We start from the raw sequence: 21725 nt of genomic DNA on the forward strand, positions 1-21725 counted from the left end.
GTTTAAAAATATAAAAAAATAAAGTCCACAGAAACCTACTGCCTGAAACAATGTTTTTAAACATGAAAAACACAGCCACGTGTTAAATTTAAGAATTGCTGATGTTTTCGATATTTTTCGATATTTTTTTTTTTTTTTTGTCAAGTGCAAAATGCTTGATAACATTTTATCAGTAAGTCCCAATATATTCTGCTTGGAATAAGTAAAAGAAAAATGGCTGTATCCGTTAAAAAACAAGTTTTTTGAGGCATGTGTTAAATTTGTGTTTTGGAATAGGTAATTTTTACTATTGATTGATATTATCTGTACATAATGATTCCAGTGTATTATGCCAACTACTACTCATCTATAAGTGGGGCACAGGGCCCACCGGGGAATTCACCTGTCCTCTCGAGGGCCGTCCGTGCCTAGATATGAGGATGCAAAACACAAGCCGTGGAGACACCATCACATGTTTCTCAACGCAAGCAATGACGAGCCAGGTCTTTCCCCGGGAAATTGGCTAGTAGTAGTAGTTTTCTACTCCACACTGATAAGGGGCAATACCCCAAAACAGCTGTCTGTGGATGGATACCATGTTTTGGCATAGGTGGTTTCGTTCATTGGAGACTGCCCTTCCCGTGGCTGTTCCTTCCCGGGGAAAGACCTGGCTAGTCATTGCTTGCATTGAGAAACATGTGATGGTGTCTCCGCGGCTTGTGTTTTGCATGTTTTTGCATATTTCCCATAAGGGATGGGGGCAGTGCTCTAGAATCACTGCGTTGAGAAACACGTGATGGTGTCTCCGCAGTGTTGGATGTTGATCTCCCTGAGTTCATTCATCCTCATTTTTCATAGATATGAGGATGGTGAGGGCAGACATCGATTCTTCCAAACATCACACGGTTGTCCTTGGTGCTGTAGACTTGGTTCTGTACGTCTCCTATAAATACCTTTTCTGCATTTGACCACAATGACTAACTCTTCCGACCTCTATTGCAGCAAGCTTTGTCTGTGGCAACGTTAGATCTCCATTGATTTCAGGGCACAGTAAATGGTTAATTTCTGCCTCCATTTAATATCTGCATGCAGGCAAGTTCTGACTAGTGATGATCGAAAGTGCTCAAATAAGGAGTTACTCGAGCATGCTCAGGTGCTATCCGATTGTTCAACAGCCGCAACACAGGCAGGGATTGCCTAACAAACAGGTAATCCATACATGTGTATGGCTGTCGAACAGCCGCGAGACATACAGCCACAGTGACTCAAACATAGTACCGAAGACACTTGGTTTGCTCATCACTAGTTTTGATACATTATGTAAACCTAGTCTTAATAGTCAAGTGGGCATGGTCATCAATTTTATTTTTAATGGAGTCTTCTTAAGGACCATGCCCTTTAAAAAAACTAGATTTATATACTTTGAAGCGGAAGCCATATCTCAGGAATGAAGAAAATGTAGAAATATAAAACAACGCCGGATTCAGGAGAAGACTGGCCTTTACACCAGGTTAGAAAAAATTATACATGACAAGTGAAGGGTCCATAGAGACTTCCCTCAATTGTACCAAGATGGTGTTCGGGCGTATTATATCCCCCCAAATACCATCTTGGTACTCTTGAGGGAAGTCTCTACGGACCCGTCACTTGTCACGAATAAAATATACAGTGCCTCGCTAAAGTATTCGGCCCCCTGGAACTTTTCAACCTTTTCCCACATATGCTTCAAACATAAAGATACCAAATGTAAATTTTTGGTGAAGAATCAACAATAAGTGGGACACAATTGTGAAGTTGAACAAAATTTATTGGTTATTTGAAATTTTTGTGGAAATTCAAAAACTGAAAAGTGGGGCGTGCAATATTATTCGGCCCCGTTAACTTAATACTTTGTTGCGCCACCTTTTGCTGTGATCACAGCTGCAAGTCGCGTAGGGTATGTCTCTGTCAGTTTTGTACATTGAGAGATGGAAATTCTTGCCCATTCTTCCTTGGCAAACAGCTCGAGCTCAGTGAGGTTTGATGGAGATCATTTGTGAACAGCAGTTTTCAGCTCTTTCCACAGATTCTCGATTGGATTCAGGTCTGGACTTTGACTTGGCCTTTCTATCACCTGGATACGTTTATTTGTGAACCATTCCATTGCAGATTTTGCTTTATGTTTGGGATCATTGTCTTGTTGTAAGACAAATCTCTGTCCCAGTCTCAGGTCTTTTGCAGACTTCAACAGGTTTTCTTCAAGAATGGTCCTGTATTTGGCTCCATCCATCTTCCTATCAATTTTAACCATCTTCTCTGTCCCTGCTGAAGAAAAGCAGGCCCAAACCATGATGCTGCCACCACCATGTTTTACAGTGGGGATGGTGTGTTCAGGGTGATGAGCTGTGTTGCCTTTGCACCAAATATATCGTTAGGCATTGTTGCCAAAAAGTTCGATTTTGGTTTCATCTGACCCTAACACCTTCTTCCACATGTTTGGTGTGTCTCCCAGGTGGCTTGTTGCAAATTTTAAACAACACTTTTTATGGATATCTTTGAGAAATGGCTTTCTTCTTGCAACTCTTCCATAAAGGCCAGATTTGTGCAGTGTACGACTGAATGTTGTCCTATGGACAAACTGTCCCACCTCAGCTGAAGATCTATGCAGTTCATCCAGTGATCATGGGCCTCTTGACTGCATCTCTGATCAGTCTTCTCCTTGTTTGAGATGAAAGTTTAGAGGGACGGCCGGGTCTTGGTATGATACTCCTTCCATTTCAATATGATTGCTTGCACAGAGCTCCTTGGGATGTTTAAAGTTTTGGAAATCATTTTGTATCCAAATCCGGCTTTAAACTTTTCCATAACAGTATCACGGACCTGCCTGTTGTGTTTCTTGGTCTTCATAATGCTGTCTGTGCTTCAAACAGAACCCTGAGACTATCACAGAGCAGGTGCATTTAAACAGAGACTTGATTACACACAGGTGGATTATATTTATCATCATTAGTCATTTAGGACAACATTGGATCATTCAGAGATCCACAATGAACTTCTGGAGTGAGTTTGCTGCACTGAAAGTCAAGGGGCCGAATAATATTGCACGCCCCACTTTTCAGTTTTTGAATTTCCACAAAAATTTAAAATAACCAATAAATTTCATTCAACTTCACAATTTTGTTCCACTTGTTGATTCTTCACCAAAAATTTACATTTGGTATCTTTGTTTGAAACATGATATGTGGGAAAAGGTTGAAAGTTCCAGAGAGCCGAATACTTTCGCAAGGCACTGTATACTCATAAGCTGATGGTTCTGCACACTGAGACAGTCGCGTCCAAAATTTGTGGATGTTGCTAACTCAAGTTCCAGTAGTGCCAACCCGGCTTTACAATGTAGCTACAGCACACACGCATTGATAATTTCCTGAATGCTGGATCCCCTTCCCCTTAGGAGCCCGTTCATGTCAGCATTGTGTAACACAAATCACCTTGTTTGTTTGATAGGTCTTTCTGCAAGCAGCGTGCAGCCATTGAAAAGGAATATGGTCAGGTAAGATTGGTTGACTTTTGTGATTGTTTTGGGGGTATAAGAACTTAATCACTTAAAAATGTTTTAATTTTTAGAAAAACAAACAGCATACGGATGCATACAAGTCATGTGGGCTTTACTATACATCTTTTTTTAAATTATTTTGTTTGGGTGGTGTACGGATTCACACTCATTGCTAGCCACTGAAGTCTACACAGGCTCGAATGTCCTTGTCAAAGTTTATTTTCTGGCATACTCTTTCAACATAAAGTAAATTAGCTTTTCTTCAGTAAAAACGTTTAGTAACCAAAACAGTCCTTTCTCAGGGTAGGCACAATAACGTACCACGGTCTCACCCACAGAGCAGTGCAGGCAGCACTTAACGTATCCTCCGGCAAAGTCTGTCCATTAAGGATCTTTTTTTCTCTCCAATACTACAGACCCTGGCTTCTCAGACACAACTGAACTAGCCCCGGTTTAGTCACACAAAACAGCCATCATCTGTAGCAGCTAGTGATACTTGCAGTTTGGTGTAGTCTCTTCACAGAGAGATTCTGGCTTTGCTTTCTGCAGCTCAGACTCAAATCCACTCTGCTCAGCTCCTCCAGCTGACTGACTAAAACTGAACACAGTTCCTAGCTCTAGACATAGCTATACAGGTGCACGAAATCAGGACCTTCCGTGCTAGGTTTTAACCCTATTCTACCTGACTTTCTTAACATTCTCAAAATATTAAAGGTCTGGGTTGAGGTCACAGTTACAAGCCTCATAAATCAACTTGTCAGATAAGTGTAAAATATTATTTGTATATAATTGTGGCGCCCCTGAGGGTTCAGTCGCCACAGAGTTACTGCACCTCCTCCTGAGGTGTGGTACCCCACCATTCAGGTAAGGTGGAGACACCTGACCACACTCCAACACCTGCATCCCACACAACATAGTAGTGTAGCAAAGCACCTTTGGTGGCTCCCTGCTTGGAACACGAAGAGTGCTGGGAGGTGGGTGGAGCTTAGTTGCACAAGTGAGTGGGAGATGATTAGGACTAGGTCAGTCTGTGAGAGAAGATCCTCTGAGTGGGATGGATGGAGGGAGGTGCTGCAGCAGTCTCCTGTGACCTGGAGCTGCTGGCACTGGAAAGAGATATAAAAAGCCTGATTCTCCATAAGGAAGAAAAATTTGTACGGAACGTAAGGAGAAGAAGAGAACTAAGGACTAGGGTCGGAGTGGAACCTGTTATGAATGAGTCACTGAGGAGGAAAAAACAAAAAGCAAGCTAAGCCCAGAAAACCGGAGAGGTTGGTAACTAGCGGATTGCAGACCCCTGATCCTATCCACAACAACTAGCAGTAGCCGTGGAGCGTGCCTATGGTGGTCCTAGACGCCTCGTCATGGCCGGAGAACTAAATAAGCCTAAAGAAAGGGAAAATCTAAACTGCCCCAGAGCAGACCCCAAAGCAATAGACAGCCCCCAACATGTATTGTCGGTGAAACAAGATGAAAACACAGACACAGGTAGAAAGATAGGCTGAGCAAATGATGGGGCCCTTGCTAACTAGAAAGGACAGGAAAGAAAAGCTGCTGTCTGCAATCATGCAAAAAACCCTGCCAAAAAGAATGTCCAACACGTCTGATAGAAAAAGGCCCTGAAGTCGCTAGACTTCAAATCACTATATCAGCACTCAGGTATATTCTGAAGACAGAGCAAAAGAGATCAACTGATCAGAGACAAAATGGGGATTCAGCCCAGTCCCAGCCAGGGCTGGCTGAACCCAAAAACTTAGTAAACCAGACAAAAACTCATATGAACAATAGCAGAGAAAACTTAGCTTTAGGAAGGCAGGAACCAAACTGGAAACCAGGAGCCACAGTCAGGAAAAATCACCAGCAAGAAACTAGGGAGTCGGCTGCCTTAAATCCAATCAGAAACTCCTGATGTCCAATCGCAGTCCTCTTCCTCAGGTGGCCGGTCTCTGCCATTTAGATCAGCTTCATTACCTCCCTTCACCAACAGAGGGAGTCCAGATAGAGAACTCACTACTCCTCTGTCAGCACAGCCAGCTCCATAACCCTCACCAGAAGCCAGAGGCAAACCCGAAAATAAGCTCACAACAGGAACCCTTTCTCAATTTCTAAGCGCATGGCTGGGGTCCGGTCCCCGAGGTTGTATGGATACTAATGGTCCTTTTATTGATATTTTTAAAAAATAAAGTGCAAGTTGCTCAAGTAACATTAAACACAACAAAGAAGAACGCATAAATGAAAACAGCTAGTATTGCCCATCGTTACTGAGTATCCCAATTATCAGGCATATTCTATGGGTATTTTAAATCGGTCCAGAACAACCAACCTTTTCAAAAGACATAAGAATTTCTCAAAATAGTCTCTAGACTTATCATATCATAGCGTTGGCCGTTTTTATTGGAAACCGGTGTCATGCCATCGGTATGTTCCCAAATATGGCATACCCGTTTCCTTCTCCTCATCTGGAGTACTATATACTACAGGGTACAATACTGCTATACAACATAAAACAGAACCACATAACCTCAGTTATTACGTTCGCTGCAGGTTCTGTGACACATACATAGTATATCAGATAGAAATGTATCAGGTGTCCTGTAAAAGATATAATCTCGCATACCCTTCTTATATATCAGCAACAAATCTGAATGCACCAAGTATGCATAAATATCTTAAATAGACCGTCTCTTATATAGTGAGACCAATATCTAGACACCAAAGTATTATATACAACACGGAACAATCTCACCTAATTAGCAGGGGCATTTTTTGATTGATTGCCATCTCCGTGACTAGTAGGCGCGACACCCCTTTTCTCCCTTCTATCCATTGGCTGGTTAAACAATTTGGGAAGTGGATATCCTAGTGCTGTATATATACTAATGGTCCTGCAGCAGACACCGGAGGAATAGAAGTTGTCACCACTTTATTCCCACACAAGACTTGGGGGCACAACAGCAACGTGAGTGAGCCGGGACTTGGTAGTAAGGAGTCCCCGAAGCAGGCTACAGCTGTCTGCCGTACAAGTAGAGTTCAAAGGAACATCTTAAAGGAGGAACTTGGGTTTAACACACAACCACAAGGGCAGGCACCTGTATGCACAACAGACTGTGAGTAAAGCTTTGGAACTACATGCCTTGATGTCCTCCACTTATTCCTGCGCCAACCCACTCAGCACTGCTACATCTCTGTGCTTAACACTACACCGTTCTCCTCCTCACTATGTCTCCATCTACACTGCCCTGGGACTACAACCCTACCTGTGGAGGGCTACAACATCATTGCTGCACCAAACCATCTGTCCCAAAGAAGCAACCCTGCAGCGCTGGTCAAATTGACCAGAAACCACAGGTGGCATCACGAATAGTGTTGAGCTTTCCGATACCGCAAGTATCGGGTATCGGCCGATATTTGCCGTATCGGAATTCCGATACCGAGTACCGATACTTTTTTTCGTATCGGATACCGGAATCGGAAGTCCAAAATGCAATGAGCCACTTTTGTGGCTCTGATTGGCTGCCGAAATGACGTCATCATGATGCGCTGTCTGTGCGCATCATGATGCGCCGTCAGTTCGGGCCTTCGGGGTGTCTGTGCCGACTGTCAGGGGGTCTGTACCGGCCTGCCGGGGGGCTGTGCCGACTGTCCGGGGGTCTGTACCGGCCTGCCGGTGGTCTGTGCCGGCCTGCGGGTGGTCTGTACCGACTGCCGGGGGCTGTGCCGGCCTGCGGGTGGTCTGTTCCGACTGCCCGGGTGTCTGTGCGGACTGCCGGGGGGCTGTGCCGGCCTGCCGGTGGTCTGTACCGACTGTCCGGGGGTCTGAGCAGACTGCGGGGGTCTGTGCAGGATTGTCCGATGGGACTACAAGTCCCATCGGGCGATGCCTGCTACCATGACAGTGATTGACACATTAGCCAATGATGGGACAGTAGTAGTCCCATCATCCGGCTAATGTGTTGAATGTAAAGAAAAAAAAATTTACATGCTACATACATGCTACATACGTACAACATGCATACTACATATATACTACATGTAACATACATACTACATGCAACATACATGCTACATACTACATGCATACTACATACATGCTACATGCTACATACATGCTACATACATACTACATACATACTACATACATAATACATATATACTACATGCATGCAACATGCATACTACATATATACTATATATACTACATGTAACATACATACTACATATATGCTACATGCTACATACATACTACATACATACATACAACATACATACAACATACATACAACATATATACTACATGCATGCAACATGCATACTACATATACTACATGTAACATACATACTACATATATACTACATGCTACATACATGCAACATGCACACTACATGCTACATACATGCAACATACATACTACATACATGCTACATACTACATGCATACTACATACATACTACATACATGCTACATACTATATGCATACTACATACATACTACATACATACTACATATATACCACATGCATGCAACATGCGTACTACATATATACTGCATATATACTACATGCATGCAACATACATATATACTGCATACAATTAGTGTTGAGCGATACCATCCGATACCCTAAATTATCGGATCGGATGGTATCGGCCCAATACGAAAAAAGTATCGGGTATCGCCGATTCCGATACCGGAAGTCCCATTCAAGTCTATGGGACTTCCGGTATCGGAATAAGAAAAACCCTTTTCTCTCCTTGTACAGCCTCTCGGAGGGGGGGGGTGTACGGACATTCCGGGGGTCTGTGCGGACTGCCGGGGGGCTGTGCCGGCCTGCGGGTGGTCTGTACCGACTGCCGGGGGCTGTGCCGGCCTGCGGGTGGTCTGTTCCGACTGCCCGGGTGTCTGTGCGGACTGCCGGGGGGGCTGTGCCGGCCTGCCGGTGGTCTGTACCGACTGTCCGGGGGTCTGAGCAGACTGTGGGGGTCTGTGCAGGATCGTCCGATGGGACTACAAGTCCCATCGGGCGATGCCTGCTACCATGACGGTGATTGACACATTAGCCAATGATGGGACAGTAGTAGTCCCATCATCCGGCTAATGTGTTGAATGTACAAAAAAAAAAAAAAAATCCCTGCTACATACATGCTACATACATACATACTGCATATATACCACATGCATGCAACATGCATACTACATATATACCACATGCATACTACATATATACCAGGGGTCTGTGCCGACTGTCCGAGGGTCTGTACCGGCCTGCCGGTGGTCTGTACCGACTGTCCGGGGGTCTGTGCAGGCTGCGGGGGTCTGTACCGGCCTGCCGGGGGTCTGTGCCGACTGCCCGGGGGTCTGTACCGGCCTGCCGGGGGGCTGTGCCGGCCTGCCGGGGGGCTGTGCCAGCCTGCCGGGGGGCTGTGCCGACTGCCCGGGGGTCTGTGCCGACTGCCCGAGGGTCTGTGCCGACTGCGGGGGTCTGTACCGGCCTGCCGCGGGGCTGTGCCGACTGTCCGGGGGGTCTGTGCCGACTGCCCGGGGGTCTGTGCGGACTGCTGGGGGTCTGTACCGGCCTACCGGGGAGCTGTGCTGGCCTGCCGGAGGGCTGTACCGGCCTACCGGGGAGCTGTGCTGGCCTGCCGGAGGGCTGCGCCGGCCTGCCGGGGGGCTGTGCCGACTGTCCGGGGGGCTGTGCCGACTGCCCGGGTGTCTGTTCGGACTGCCGGGGGTCTGTGCCGGCCTGCCGGGGGTCTGTGCCGGCCTGCCGGGGGTCTGTGCCGGCCTGCCGGGGGTCTGTGCCGGCCTGCCGGGGGTCTGTGCCGGCCTGCCGGGGGTCTGTGCCGACTGTCCGGGGGTCTGAGCAGGCTGCGGGGGTCTGTGCAGGATCGTCCGATGGGACTACAAGTCCCATCGGGCGATGCCTGCTACCATGACGGTGATTGACACATTAGCCAATGATGGGACAGTAGTAGTCCCATTATCCGGCTAATGTGTTGAAAGTACAAAAAAAAAAAAAATCCATGCTGCATACATGCTGCATATATACCACATGCATGCAACATGCATACTACATATATACCACATATATACTACATGCATGCAACATGCATACTACATATATACCGGGGGTCTGTGCCGACTGTCCGAGGGTCTGTACCGGCCTGCCGGGGGGCTGTGCCGGCCTGCCGGTGGTCTGTACCGACTGTCCGGGGGTCTGTGCAGGCTGCGGGTGTCTGTACCGGCCTGCCGGGGGGCTGTGCCGGCCTGCCGGTGGTCTGTACCGACTGTCCGGGGGTCTGAGCCGACTGCCGGGTGTCTGTACCGGCCTGCCAGGGGGCTGTGCCGACTGCCCGGGGGGCTGTACCGGCCTTCCGGGGGGCTGTGCTGGCCTGCCGGTGGTCTGTGCCGACTGCCTGGGGGTTTGTGCCGACTGCCCGGGGGTCTGTGTGGACTGCCGTGGGTCTGTACCGGCCTGCCTGGGGGCTGTGCCGACTGCCAGGGGGTCTGTACCGGCCTTCCGGGGGGCTGTGCCGACTGCCGGGGGGCTGTGCCGACTGTCCGGGGGTCTATGCAGGCTGCGGGGGTCTGTACCGGCCTGCCGGGGGGCTGTGCCGGCCTGCCGGTGGTCTGTACCGACTGTCCGGGGGTCTGAGCCGACTACCGGGTGTCTGTGCCGGCCTGCCGGGGGGCTGTGCCGGCCTGCCGGGGGGCTGTGCCGACTGCCCGGGGGGCTGTACCGGCCTTCCGGGAGGCTGTGCTGGCCTGCCGGTGGTCTGTGCCGACTGCCCGGGGGTCTGTGCGGACTGCCGTGGGTCTGTACCGGCCTGCCGGTGGTCTGTGCCGACTGCCCGGGGGTCTGTGCGGACTGCCGTGGGTCTGTACCGGCCTGCCCGGGGGTCTGTGCCGACTGCCCGGGGGTCTGTGCCGACTGCCCGGGGGTCTGTACCGGCCTGCCGGTGGTCTGTACCGACTGTCCGGGGGTCTGTGCGGACTGCCGTGGGTCTGTACCGGCCTGCCCGGTGGTCTGTACCGGCCTGCCCGGGGGTCTGTGCCGACTGCCCGGGGGTCTGTGCCGACTGCCCGGGGGTCTGTGCCGACTGCCCGGGGGTCTGTACCGGCCTGCCGGTGGTCTGTACCGACTGTCCGGGGGTCTGAGCGGCCTGCCGGGGGGCTGTGCTGGCCTGCCGGTGGTCTATATCGACTGTCCGGGGGTCTGAGCAGGCTGCGGGGGTCTGTGCAGGATCGTCCGATGGGACTACAAGTCCCATCGGGCGATGCCTGCTACCATGACGGTGATTGACACATTAGCCAATGATGGGACAGTAGTAGTCCCATCATCCGGCTAATGTGTTGAATGTAAAAAAAAAAAAATACATACTACATACATGCTACATACATACTACATGCATGCAACATACATACTACATGCAACATGCATACTACATGCATGCAACATACATATATACTACATGCATGCAACATGCATACTACATATATACCACATATATACTACATGCATGCAACATGCATACATACAAAATATATACTACATGCATGCAACATGCATACTACATATATACTACATATATACTACATGCATGCAACATATATAATACATATATACTACATGCAACATACATACATACTACATATATACCACATGCATGCAACATGCATACTACATATATACTACATGCATGCAACATACATATATACTACATACAATACATTCATACAATACATACATATAGACATACAGTACATAAAACTTAGAGTACATACTCACCATCACTTGTCACTTTGATCCCCCGAAGCCATTGTCGTCTATGGAATAAAGATTAAAATAACAAAGCACAAATATACTCACCCCTGATCCGCAGAAGTCCACGGGTATCCCACAACGATCTTGCGTGGAGAACAGCAGCATCAGCTGATGCTACCGTTCTCTACGGGGCCCAGGAAACCAGTGTCGGGAGGTAGGTATCCTTCCGCCCTGTATTCCTCTGCCAGTGTAAAAAAAAAAAAAAAAAAAAAGTCTCTAGTCTCACTTTATGGCAAAAGCTGCATGGGAAATTTTTCACACAGCAATGCCATGAAATGAGACTAGGGACTTTTCCTCCGCCAGTGTAAAAAAAAAAAAAAAAAAGTCCCTAGTCTCATTTCATGGCATTGCTGTGTGAAAAATTTCCCATGCAGCTTTTGCCATAAAGTGAGACTAGGGACTTTTTTTTTTTTTTTTTTACACTGGCGGAGGAATACAGGGCGGTAGGATACCTACCTCCCGACACTGGTTTCCTGGCCCCGTAGAGAACGGTAGCATCAGCTGATGCTGCTGTTCTCCACGCAAGATCGTTGTGGGACACCCGTGGACTTCTGCGGATCAGGGGTGAGTATATTTGTGCTTTGTTATTTTAATCTTTATTCCATAGACGACAATGGCTTCGGGGATCAAAGTGACAAGTGATGGTGAGTATGTACTCTGTTATATGTACTGTATGTCTATATGTATGTATTGTATGAATGTATTGTATGTAGTATATACTGTATGTATGTTGCATGCATGTAGTATATATGTAGTATATATGTAGTATGCATGTTGCATGCATGTGGTATATATGTAGTATCTATGTTGCATGTAATATATGTAGTATATATGTATGTTGCATGCATGTAGTATATATGTGGTATATATGTAGTATGTATGTTGCATGCATGTAGTATATATGTAGTATATATGTAGTATGCATGTTGCATGCATGTGGTATATATGTAGTATCTATGTTGCATGTAATATATGTAGTATATATGTATGTTGCATACATGTAGTATATATGTGGTATATATGTAGTATGTATGTTGCATGCATGTAGTATATATGTAGTATGCATGTTGCATGCATGTGGTATATATGTAGTATGTATGCAGTATGTATGTTGCATGTAGTATATATGTATTATATATATGTTGCATGCATATAGTGTATATGTGGTATATATGTAGTATGCATGTTGTATGCATGTGGTATATATGTATGTTGCATGCATGTAGTATATATGTGGTGTATATATATATAGTATGCATGTTGTATGCATGTGGTATATATGTAGTATATATGTATGTTGCATGCATGTAGTATATATGTGGTATATATATATATATATATATAGTATGCATGTTGCATGCATGTGGTATATATGTAGTATGTATGTTGCATGTAGTATATATGTATTATATATATATATATATATTGCATGCATGTAGTATATATGTAGTATGCATGGTGCATGCATGTGGTATATATGTAGTATGTATGTTGCATGTAGTATATATGTTGCATGCATGTAGTATATATGTGGTATATATAGTATGCATGTTGCATGCATGTGGTATATATGTAGTATATATGTATGTTGCATGCATGTAGTATATATGTGGTATATATTTAGTATGCATGTTGCATGCATGTGGTATATATGTAGTATGTATGTTGCATGTATGTAGTATGCATGTTGCATGCATGTGGTATATATGTAGTATGTATGTTGCATGCATGTAGTATGCTTGTTGCATGCATGTAGTATATATGTGGTATATATGTAGTATGCATGTTGCATGCATGTAGTATATATATGTATGTTGCATGCATGTAGTATATATGTAGTATGCATGCATGTAGTATATATGTAGTATGCATGTTGCATGCATGTGGTATATATGTAGTATCTATGTTGCATGTAATATATATGTAGTATATATGTATGTTGCATGCATGTAGTATATATGTGGTATATATGTTGTATGTATGTTGCATGCATGTAGTATATATGTAGTATGCATGTTGCATGCATGTGGTATATATGTAGTATGTATGCAGTATGTATGTTGCATGTAGTATATATGTATTATATATATGTTGCATGCATATAGTGTATATGTGGTATATATGTAGTATGTATGTTGCATGTAGTATATATGTTGCATGCATGTGGTATATATGTAGTATATATGTATGTTGCATGCATGTAGTATATATGTGGTATATATTTAGTATGTATGTTGCATGCATGTGGTATATATGTAGTATGTATGTTGCATGCATGTGGTATATATGTAGTATGTATGTTGCATGTAGTATATATGTAGTATGTATGTAGTATGTATGTTGCATGTAGTATATATGTATTATACATATGTTGCATGCATGTAGTATATATGTAGTATGCATGTTGCATGCATGTGGTATATATGTAGTATGTATGTAGTATGTATGTTGCATGTAGTATATATGTATTATATATATGTTGCATGCATGTTGTATATATGTGGTATATATGTAGTATATATGTATGTTGCATGCATGTAGTATATATGTGGTATATGTATGTTGCATGCATGTAGTATGCATGTTGCATGTAGTATATATGTATGTTGCATGCATGTAGTATATATGTGGTATATATGTAGTATACATGTTGCATGCATGTAGTATATATGTTGTATGCATGTTGCATGCATGTGGTATATATGTAGTATGTATGTTGCATGCATGTAGTATGCATGTTGCATGTAGTATATATGTATGTTGCATGCATGTAGTATATATGTGGTATATATGTAGTATACATGTTGCATGCATGTAGTATATATGTTGTATGCATGTTGCATGCATGTAGTATATATGTAGTATATATGTATGTTGCATGCATGTAGTATGCATGTTGCATGTAGTATGTATGTATGTATGTAGCATGCATGTAGTATGTATGTAGTATGTATTTTTATTTTTTTTTTACATTCAACACATAGGCCGGATGATGGGACTACTACTGTCCCATCATTGGCTAATGTGTCAATCACCGTCATGGTAGCAGGCATCGCCCGATGGGACGATGCCTGCACAGCCCCCCGGCAGGCCGGTACAGACCACCAGCGGGCCGGTACAGACCCCCGGCAGGCCGCTCAGGCCCACGGACAGTCGGTACAGACCACCGGCAGGCCGGCACAGGCCCCCGGGCAGTCGGCACAGACCCTCGGACAGTCGGCACAGACCCCCGGTATATATGTAGTATGCATGTTGCATGCATGTAGTATATATGTGGTATATATGTAGTATGCATGTTGCATGCATGTGGTATATATGCAGTATGTATGTATGTTGCATGCATGTGGTATATATGCAGTATGTATATATGTAGTATGTATGTAGCATGTATGTAGCATGTAGTATGTATGTAGCATGTACTGTATGTAGTAGGTTTTTTTTTTTTTTTTTTTGTACATTCAACACATTAGCCGGATGATGGGACTACTACTGTCCCATCATTGGCTAATGTGTCAATCACCGTCATGGTAGCAGGCATCACCCGATGGGACTTGTAGTCCCATCGGACGATCCTGCACAGCCCCCCCGGACAGTCGGCACAGCCCCCCCGGCAGGCCGGTACAGACCCTCGGACAGTCGGCACAGACCCCCGGTATATATGTAGTATGCATGTTGCATGCATGTAGTATATATGTAGTATGCATGTTGCATGCATGTGGTATATATGCAGTATGTATGTATGTTGCATGCATGTGGTATATATGCAGTATGTATGTATGTTGCATGTATGTAGCGTGTATGTAGCATGTAGTATGTATGTAGTATATATGTTGCATGTATGTAGCTTGTATGTAGTATGTATGTAGCATGTAGTATGTATGTAGTAGGGATTTTTTTTTTTTTTTGTACATTCAACACATTAGCCGGATGATGGGACTACTACTGTCCCATCACTGGCTAATGTGTCAATCACCGTCATGGTAGCAGGCATCGCCCGATGGGACTTGTAGTCCCATCGGACGATCCTGCACAGACCCCCGCAGTCTGCTCAGACCCCCGGACAGTCGGTACAGACCACCGGCAGGCCGGCACAGCCCCCCGGCAGTCCGCACAGACACCCGGGCAGTCGGTACAGACCACCCGCAGGCTGGCACAGCCCCCCAGCAGTCGGTACAGACCACCCGCAGGCCGGCACAGACCCCCGGGCAGTCGGCACAGACCACCGGCAGGCCGGCACAGCCCCCCCCGGTAGGCCGGTACAGACCCCTGGGCAGTCGGCACAGCCCCCCGGCAGGCCGGCACAGCCCCGCAGCAGGCCGGTACAGACACCCGGCTGTCGGCTCTGACCCCCAGACAGTCGGTACAGACCACCGGCAGGCCGGCACAGCCCCCCGGCAGGCCGGTACAGACCCCCGCAGCCTGCACAGCCCCCCGGACAGTTGGCACAGCCCCCCGGCAGGCCGGTACAGACCCACCGGCAGGCCGGCACAGACCACCGGCAGGCCGGCACAGACCACCGGCAGGCCGGCACAGCCCCCTGGCAGGCCGGTACAGACCCCTGGCAGTCCGCTCAGACCCCCGGACAGTCGGTACAGACCACCGGCAGGCCGGCACAGCCCCCCGGCAGGCCGGTACAGACCCTCGGACAGTCGGCACAGACCCCCGGTATATATGTAGTATGCATGTTGCATGCATGTAGTATATATGTAGTATGCATGTTGCATGCATGTGGTATATATGCAGTATGTATGTATGTTGCATGCATGTGGTATATATGCAGTATGTATATGTTGCATGTATGTAGCATGTATGTAGCATGTAGTATGTATGTAGTATGTATGTAGCATGTATGTAGTAGGGATTTTCTTTTTTTTTTGGACATTCAACACATTAGCCAGATGATGGGACTACTACTGTCCCATCATTGGCTAATGTGTCAATCACCGTCATGGTAGCAGGCATCGCCCGATGGGACTTGTAGTCCCATCGGACGATGCCTGCACAGATCCCCGGAGCCTGCACAGACTACCGGCAGGCCGGCACAGCCCCCCAGGCAGTCGGCACAGACCCCCCCGGCAGGCCGCACAGATCCCCGGAGCCTGCACAGACCACCGGCAGGCCGGCACAGTCCCCCCGGGCAGTCGGCACAGACCCCCGGAGCCTGCACAGACCACCGGCAGGCTGGCACAGCCCCCCGGCAGGCCGCACAGACCCCCGGGCAGTCGGCACAGACCCCCCGGCAGGCCGCACAGACCCCCGGAGCCTGCACAGACCACCGGCAGGCTGGCACAGCCCCCCGGCAGGCCGCACAGACCCCCCCGAAAGGCCCGTACAGACCCCAGAGAGGCTGTACAAGGCAAAAATAGGGTTTTTCTTATTCCGATACCGGAAGTCCCATAGACTTGAATGGGACTTCCGGTATCGGAATCGGCGATACCCGATATTTTTTTTAGATCGGCCGATCCATTCCGATCCGATACTTTTAAGTATCGGACGGTATCGCTCAACACTAATCACGAATCATCCACATATGAACTTTAATCAGCCACGCTTAACACCATCCCCTTTCACATGGACGCCCAGGGCCACTGACCGGGTCACCGCTACCGTGACACTTCCCTCTGAGATACCGGCCCGGTGCCGAGTACCCCACAGCCTTGGCGGGCGATCCATAATCATCACACTTCTGGTGATACACTTGTTTTGATTATCTTAAGGATTATCTTGATTTTACCTTCCCACATTAACAACCATCATTTTATCTACGTCACTATATGAGGTCTTGTTTATTTTATTTTTGTTTTACCTATGCTGTCAGTTCAAATTATATTTCTATAACCCATTACCATAAGTCTGAAAATAAGAATCCTACTATTGTGAATAGCGGTGCGGCCTGTGGCTCACTGTTAGTGTTTCCGCCTTTGATGCCATAAATTCTGAGTTTAATTTACGGTAATCAAAAACCTAGAAGAAGAAGCTGACAAATATACAGATGCAACTATTGAGAACAGTCAGGTGCTACACAGGACATGTATTGAGGCAAAAGAAGCCACGCTGGCAAATGTCAGTTAGATCGGAACCGATCAGCTTTCAGGCTGCTATGGTGGTATGTTAGGGCATGCTTGCTTTGGGTTTACTTTTATGCATATAAATATCTGGGTACAGTGCTCCCTGCACATAGATGTAAACCATACATTTATTTCTGTCTGCTGCCACCACTAGGGGGAGCTTTTGGAGCATACTATTATCCATTTAAAAAGAACCCGTCACCCCCCCCCCCCAGGGCGTTTTTAAGTAAAAGGGCCTCCTTCAGCTGCACTAAGGCTGCATTCTGTGAATGTGGCTCTTTTGTTTCTGACCTCTAGTAACTCCGAAATATTGACTTTTATAAATAGGTCCCCATACCTGTATTGCATCCCATAGGTATGTTGTGTCCCCCTGTATCAGCCGCCTCCCAGCCATCCATCATGCCCCTGTCTTGCGTCTGGACGCCCCCTCCTATCCGTCCATCATGCCCCTGTGAGCCGCCGCCTCCTGTGTTGTATGCCGGCGCCTGCGCTGTGACAACAGTTCTCAGGCATGCGCAGTGCGCTCTCCCCGAGAAACGACATCAGGCTATCACGCCTGTGTGTTGTGAATTTATAAAAGTCAATATTTCAGCGTTACTAGGGGTCAGAAACAGAAGAGCCACCTTCACAGAATGCAGCCTTAGTGCTGCTGAACGTGGCTCTTTTACTTATAAACGCCCTGGAGGGTGACAGGTTCCCTTTAAAGTGGTCTGACCTTATGAAATAATACAGCACTTCTCAGCCTATCGTTCTAATGGGGGACTCCTGATCCTGTCCTCATCCATGAGTGAATGGAGAGGTAGTAGTTTGAGAATCCCATTGTTGAGATCTATCAGACATACAGTAGGTCATAAATGTCTAAGATGGAAACTTATTTAATCCCAAAATAGCACCAAATGCACTAAACTCCCCCTGGTGGTAGTTGAAGGCAGAAAACGTGTTGTCTTTTACAGCAGTTTTAATGCAGGAACTGTAGAGCTGTGTATCAGAAAGAAGGGGGGGTGAAACTGCTATAATCTAATTTGAGATGATTCTGTAAAGAATTAAAACTTATAAACCACAAGATAATAAAAATACGTCTTCAATTTAAAGGGGTTGTCTACTGCTTGGACTACTCATTCCTAAATGCGAGTGTTTGGTGAGTAAAATAAGAAAAGCCTATACTAACCTGCAGTGGTGCAATGTCTGTGCCGAATCTCCAAGCGCTTCCGAGATCTTCGGTGACTGCTGATTGGCTGCAGTCTTTACTATTTTGTCAGAAAGACATCGGCTCTGATGCAATATTGATGAGCAGCCACTAATCCTGATTAGCTGCAGTGGTCACATTACACAATGTCCTTCCTCTCATCGGGAACACCATAGCTGAAGCTGCTGAAGGAGGTAAGTATACATTATTTATATTCTTTAGATTCCAGTAGCGGATGACTCTTTTGAAAGGGGTTGTCCAGACTATGTGACAGCCGACTTGTGAATCCTCACAGCGTGCAGTGTGTGCACTGTCAGGATTCTCCAGTGCTGATGCGTGGAGCAGGCGGGTGCGATTTTGATTACATGCGCTCACATGCCAACTAGACTTGCATGGCCTCGCTCAGCACAAGTGAATTGAGTGAGGCTGAACACGTCTAGTTGGAATGTGGGTGGAAGTTGACAAATTTCATACTTGAGGTCACATGGCCACCTGCTCCCGTCACCGAAGAATCCTGACACCCTGTATACTGTGCGATTTGTGAAATCGACAGCCCCAAGCCTGGATAACCCCTTTAAAGCTACAGCTTTCACGGGTTAAAATAGCTGACTAATAGATTTTAGAGCTCAAATTCTAAAGTAAATAGGGTTAAATTACAATAAGTCTCTGCAGCTAGTGTCACCTCCGTTAGACTGTAGATAAACATTAGGGAATGGATCGATGGACGCATGCCATGAATATGACACAGGGTGGTGCTTACTTATCAGCCAGCACACAGAAGAGCAGCCACAAACCATGGGATGAAGGAAAAGCTCCTGCGACATTAGCAAACTGCTTACCACGCACATTAAAATTCCCTTTAACGTCGGACAGATCCGTCTAAAAGACGCAATAAAACTACTTTGAAGTTCAATAAAAGTGACTAATAATTGTATGTTGGCACAAAGCTCACGGATGGATCACGTCCAAAGGAAATGTAAAGTCGGCTCTTCATTACTTGCCAATAAATCATCTTTCTTAAAACGAATCCTTTATTACATAGCTGTGGTCTGTTTATCACATCCTGACATTATAGCTAAATCCGTAAAAAAAAAAGAATGTTTCCTTTGTGCTGATAAAAAGTTATCTTCGATGTTTCTGTCATCAGACATTAAATACTGTAACTCCCGTTCAGAATTTAAAGAAAACCTGTCACCAAGTCCAACGTGTTAAGTTTTGGTCTTGTTTTATTCCCGCTGCTGCCCTTTTAGTATTTAAATCCGCCATACGACTGGAGACTTATGGGCTTTTTTGTTTATTGCTTCTTTTTGTGTTCTTTCTGATGGGGGCGTGGCTCACTGGATCTCTGGGGGTGTGTCTTTATGATGCCATGCGCATAATTACCCTGTGAGCCACTCCCTCTTTATAAAGGTCATAGACGCTAGCCCTGAATTAAAAGGCCCATATCTCTGGTTGCTGTTTGGTGGATTTAAAAACAAAACAAAAAAGGAATAGTCAGGGGAACAGCATGGATAAACCAATAGATTAAAAAATGGCCACTTTTGACCTGGTAACAGGTCCTCTTTAAAGAATTATTCCCAACATTAAAAGTTGCGCATGCGCATCCCTTGAGAATAACACTAAAGAGGACCTGTTAGAAGTGGCTATTTTTTTGCTCTTATTTTATTCCCGTTGCTCCCCTGAGTATTCCTTTTTTTTTTGGTCTGGAACAAGCAGTCCTTCTATCTTTGGCACAAAACGGGTGGAAATGGCTCTTAAACGGCCACTATTCCTGTACTGTTCCACTAGGGCATGTGACGCCCCCCCCCCTTTTTTTGGGTGGGGGGGTTATCACAAAGTGTCAAAGAAAAGGTGATAACCTTTATCATTGTGACCTTTTTAAGAGACCCTTGGTATAAAGCTGGGAAATCTCAGGACTGTGATCAGTATAGTATTATTGGCACTAAATGAGCCCCATACATGTGTCACCACATGTGAGAAAATAAGATGACTAAAGACTAAGGTGTATTGGTTTCCTCTGCCAGATGTGGTTTGCAAAGCAGGATGTCTCTTTACATTTTTAAACCTAGAAATAAAAGACCTGACCCTGAGACAGCCATTTCCTACTAATGTAACCTGGCCCCTACTGAGGCCCCTGTACTAGCAGGGGCCAATGTGTCTTATATTCCTAATTAATATATAGAAAACTCTGTAGTTCATGCCACCCACTTATTTACCACTTATAGTGCTATGTGGCTCTCATGGACCTCACCCCTAGTTAAATAAAGGTAGTAGGTAATACTTTCAGGGTATGGGTAGAATAGTCATCACCAAAGCCAATGCAATAATTTAGAAATAAACTACTTTTCTACAAACTTTTGATTGTAAAACTTTGACAGATAAGAGGAGAAGGACCTGATTTCTCTGATAAGATATCTTACAGTTTTTCCTCTGTCCCCTACCTCCTGAACTTGTCATCCTTTCAAAAACCATTGTAATTCACCTTGCCCAGAGAAGATGGACTGCAGTCTTACTGCATTGTCATGTTACCCAGCCCATTCTACCCCATGGGGGGTGAGGAGCAGGCAGAGGCAAACAGAGAAAATTGTGGTGAGCTGTCTAACAAGTCTTTCGCCTCACTCCATAAATGATTCCTATCCAGGCAGCAGAGCCCTGCTGTACAATATTCTCCTTGTTGCTGTCGTTTTGTCTGTTAAAAAATGAATGAAGAGCAGGAAACCCTCTCTGTGTGCAGTACCGTGCATGCCAGCGATCACTGCAGCTCCCGGTGAATTACAAATTACGGACCTGTCATTATCATATGCCCTATGTTGGTGTAGCATTGGTTATATACTTCCCACCATGTACTGTAGTGAATGCATCTCAATAATTCAGAAGTGATTTTATTCCCTATGGGATCTGACTCGCATTAAAAAAAAAAAAAACAGTTGTTGAAAACAATAGCACTTATTTATGAATGAATGTATGAACGTTTTATTTTCTTAGGTTCAGGGCTATTCAAAATGCACCAGGTTAATAAGAAGTGCGCTTCTTTTAATACAATTCACTCCGATATTCTTATCCTATCTGTGCAAAGACTGCTCGCGAGAGTGACGTCATCTCCTGTCCTTTGCGCTAAGCTTTACTGGGACCGGAAGATG

General features: G+C 45.8%; 1 protein-coding gene across 3 annotated transcripts in view; it reads left to right on the plus strand.

Moving 5' to 3' along the window:
- FCHSD1 (FCH and double SH3 domains 1) overlaps positions 1 to 21725 on the plus strand; it is a 145768-nt gene that overhangs the window by 30816 nt on the left and 93227 nt on the right. For all 3 annotated transcript variants that reach the window (XM_073568039.1, XM_073568040.1, XM_073568041.1), the window contains one exon: positions 3463 to 3508. In XM_073568039.1, the coding sequence (XP_073424140.1) occupies positions 3463 to 3508 (46 nt within the window). The remainder of the gene's footprint in view (positions 1 to 3462; positions 3509 to 21725) is intronic.

The sequence above is a fragment of the Dendrobates tinctorius genome, unplaced genomic scaffold (assembly GCF_039654945.1).
Source record: "Dendrobates tinctorius isolate UK_male_01 unplaced genomic scaffold, ASM3965494v1 ptg000020l, whole genome shotgun sequence".
Classification (NCBI taxonomy): Eukaryota; Metazoa; Chordata; class Amphibia; order Anura; family Dendrobatidae; genus Dendrobates; species Dendrobates tinctorius.